The 3,764-nt window shown below is 48.3% G+C and overlaps 1 protein-coding gene across 2 annotated transcripts in view; it reads right to left on the bottom strand.

The window, feature by feature from the left end:
* The window catches only part of Rnaset2 (ribonuclease T2), an 18,883-nt gene that overhangs the window by 2,289 nt on the left and 12,830 nt on the right, over positions 1–3,764 (bottom strand). For both annotated transcript variants that reach the window (XM_026787486.1, XM_005363357.2), the window contains exon 7: positions 1,579–1,624. In XM_026787486.1, coding sequence (XP_026643287.1) covers positions 1,579–1,624 — 46 coding nt within the window. The remainder of the gene's footprint in view (positions 1–1,578; positions 1,625–3,764) is intronic.

Genomic DNA, 3,764 nt, shown 5'->3' on the forward strand with positions numbered 1-3,764 from the left:
GCCCATACACAGAGGACCTGGAGGACAGCCTTAGAGAGCACCCCCACACACAGAGGACCTGGAGGACAGCCTTAGAGAGCACGCCCCACACACAGAGGACCTGGAGGACAGCCTGAGGATGTCCTGGCTCCATCACTGAAGGACAGATCACTATGGGCTCTACCCAGGAGGCCCGAACATCCCAACAGTTTGTTTTTTCTCTGTTCCACCTTCCTCTCCACTGGGAGCTTGACTCTTCCCTATCTCCAGCCCAATCCAGTGTCTCCCTCCTACGCTATCTTGCCTAAAGCCACCCTCGCCAACTGACTGTTGAGATCCCAAAGCTTTTCCCCAGGCCGATTCCAGCCTCAAATCCAGCAGCTTCCATGGCTCACCCTTGGCTTTCCCTGGAGATCCTCTCTGCCTTTGAACTTGGCAACCAGAATGCTGTTGAGGACACAGGTCCACTAGGAACTTCCCAGTGCTGCCTGTGTCTCAGAGCATGGCATGGCCCTTACCACCCCAGCTACCCGTTTCTGGGAAATGCCAGGTCACCACCTCCTCCACAGGTCCAGTAGCCCCCATGTGCCACAGAGCACATGAGCGGACAGGGGCTTGGATGCTGATGCAAAGCTGAATGCCTGCTGATGTCAGACACTTTTGAACCAGTTTTCCAAGTCACTGTCTCGTACTCCTGCCACCTTACCAAGTGCATGAGGCAGCTCAGCAGCAGGTAGACCCTGCCATTCCCATCACCATGGATACCATCTATGAACATCAAGTCAGGTGAAACTGTAAACACAACCCCCTCCTCATGTCAGCTTGAGCAGAGTCCGGGTGAGCTTGGGGAAGCCCTACAAACCCACATCCTGTCGTTTTCCAGAAGGGTCTAACTTAACTGGCAGCTAAAGCTCCTTTCAAGGCCAGGCTCCAATTCCCTACTGTCCACAGAGGGAGAGATACACACTGACTGGGGAAAGGAGCACACGGACCTACAGACAAAGCTGTCGGGTTACTACCAACAGGGCAAAGTGATGGCCGTGCCCATGCCTGGACCGCAGAGGCTTCTCTGGAGCTGTTTTAAAGCCACGCCCCACAATAAGCACAAAAAACACCTCAGAGAACAGTCTAAAGCGAGTCTGTGAGCTCTCCTGGCAGCCCAGGTATGTTTAAAGCTTTTGAGTGACAGCTCTCTTTAGCGAACAAAACCAGACAAGCCATAATTGAAAGATCTGCGTTGCACATGTACTTCTTAGTCAGTAAGACATGGCATTACTTCCTGTGCCACGTAGCTTACATGAAAAACCGAAAGCCAGTTTCTTTCCCCTCAAACACCGTGACATTTTTCAAAAGCACGTTCCACTGTGCTGAGGCCAAGGACTGCTGCTTGGCAGAACCATGGATCTGTACCTCCAATCAGGGGCCCAAGAGCATATGTATGTTCATATGCAAACGCAAACAGTTCGAGGAAAACCTATTTCAAGTCGTCTATCCTGGGTCACTTTAAAACCCAACTGCAGCTCACAAGATGAATGGAGCCCGCCAAATTCCCCAGTGACAAACATTAGATACCAGACGGAGGCTGCAGGTAAGACTTACCTGGTAGTAATTGATAGATGGCTTGATCCCAAATTTTAGCAGCACACTAAAAGAAAGTGTAAAAATTAGCTGCATGAAGACAGCACAGCACACTTTGTTCTTCCCTTGGATTTCACATTGAAAACTAAGACGCTGTTAAAGGAGAGTGTCCTTTCTAACTTCCACAATAAATCCATTAACAGGAACAGCAGCAGCAAACCCTGTGCAAGCTATGACCACACAGGCTCTGCAGGATAGCTTTTCCTCGTCAAAGAATTTCAGTGCATGTAGCCTAGAATCCTATCAGAGTTGCTCACAACAAACTTAATACTGGAGGCACACTGTCAACGTCCCTAGACCACCCACTGCAGAGAAGTCTCTGTGGTCCAGCACAAGATCCCGGATGGCTCAGGACTGTGACACCAAGGGTAGGCTGGAGGCTGCAACTCTTCCTCTCTATTTGCCATCAGTCTGTGGCAGCAAGGGGCAAGCAGGAAAGGTCCCTGAAACCCCATAAATGCCCTCAAAATCCACATAAGTGTGCCACTGCCTGTCCTGGCTGTCAGTATATGATTAACACAGTTCCAACAAAGTATAAAATATTCCAACTTCAAAACAATATTTATTATAAGTCACAACTTTAGTGCTTTGATAATCTGAGCTTAACCTGTTATTGCCATTTTTGACCAGAATTTTTACTGCTGTTTTTACGGCTGTGTTTTAATAACATTACTGGAAAATGTCGCTTAGCACCTGTGGCCACACACTGCTCCACCTGATGCAGGTGGCCCAGGAAACACAGCAAAGAGAAAGATGGGCCAAGTTGTCTCTTGTCCTCTTCTGAGTGAAGACAGTGGGGTGCCAGACCATATCTGCACTGGCGGGAGCTCAGAGCTTCTCAGCCTGCCGCCTTTACACCACGAAGTAGGTGAGCATGATTTACAGTTTATGATACCTTGTTACATCTTATGAAACGGACAGGTATTCTCCATTGATGGAGGAATTGGGGAGAGTAATCATTCTTCTACAAATTTATTTTTGTCATTTTAAGCAAGCACTGCCCACTGGGAGTGCCTTCCAGTTATCAGGCCTCTGGGATCACTTGCTGACAGCCAGTGGCTGTGGCCAGACAGCAGTGTTTCAAGGGTGAAGACTCCGATGTGTCTCTAACAGGAGACACTACTGGGCGGCAAAGGCCGCACACAGGAGCTACTTAGATGCTTAGGCCTTTGCACCTCATACAATAGCTACTCTCCTTCCTATGTGGCTAGGTGGATTAGCCTTGACTCATACCACAGTATGGCTACCAGGCTGGGCCCGCTCTCACCAACAGAAGCTCCCTGTGGGTCTGTCTGTCTGTCAGCCTTTCTGGAAGGGCAGTCTCTTTTTAACTGCTGCCTTCCTGTGCTCCAGAAGCACAAGATGGACCTTCTTGCAGGGGTTCTTCACATGGCTTCTAAGTACCCAGTAGGTTTCTGAAAAACCTATACTTTGGGGGTCAGGGTTTCCAAGGGTTTGTCCTTAGTGCAAGAGATACTGTGTTCTCAGAAAACCCCACAGCTTAAACAAACTACACACACAACTCACGATGCTGAGTGTCTGTTACAGTATCTGGCATGTAACTCCTAGTATATGTACTTAATAATGCAGATATTTGGATGTTATATTTTTTCTGCTTTGAGACAGGGTTTCACTGTGTAGCCCTGTTTGGCCTGGAACTTGCTATGCGAAGCAATCTGGCCTCAACCTTATAGAGATCCACCTGCCTCTGCCTCCAAAGTACTGGGATTAAAGGCATAGGCCACTGTACCTAGCCTAATAATGCAAATTTTTAAAAGACAAAAGGAATTTCAAAATCTGAGTACTGCCCAACCATTCTTTTTATAACATGAGGATAAGATCTAAAGAGGTCATATAATCAAACTGTACAACTTATGTCAGAAGGACCCTATGCTCAGCCAGCTGGAGGCGTTCAGGCCTTCATGGGTATTCTTTGGTTATCCCATCTCTCCAAAGGCACCTGTCCCTCCTCTTCTACTGCCAGATTAACTGATTCAAATCCCAGCTGTTTTTGAGCGAAACGACACAGAAAACCGTGTGTGAAATGGTGACAGATCACTATGACTGCACCTGTGCTAAGGAGACAGCCTGTGTGTGCACAGCCAGTGTCTGTGCTAAGGAGACAAAGCCTGTGTGTGCACAGCCAG

Source organism: Microtus ochrogaster, linkage group LG9 (genome assembly GCF_000317375.1).
Source record: "Microtus ochrogaster isolate Prairie Vole_2 linkage group LG9, MicOch1.0, whole genome shotgun sequence".
Classification (NCBI taxonomy): Eukaryota; Metazoa; Chordata; class Mammalia; order Rodentia; family Cricetidae; genus Microtus; species Microtus ochrogaster.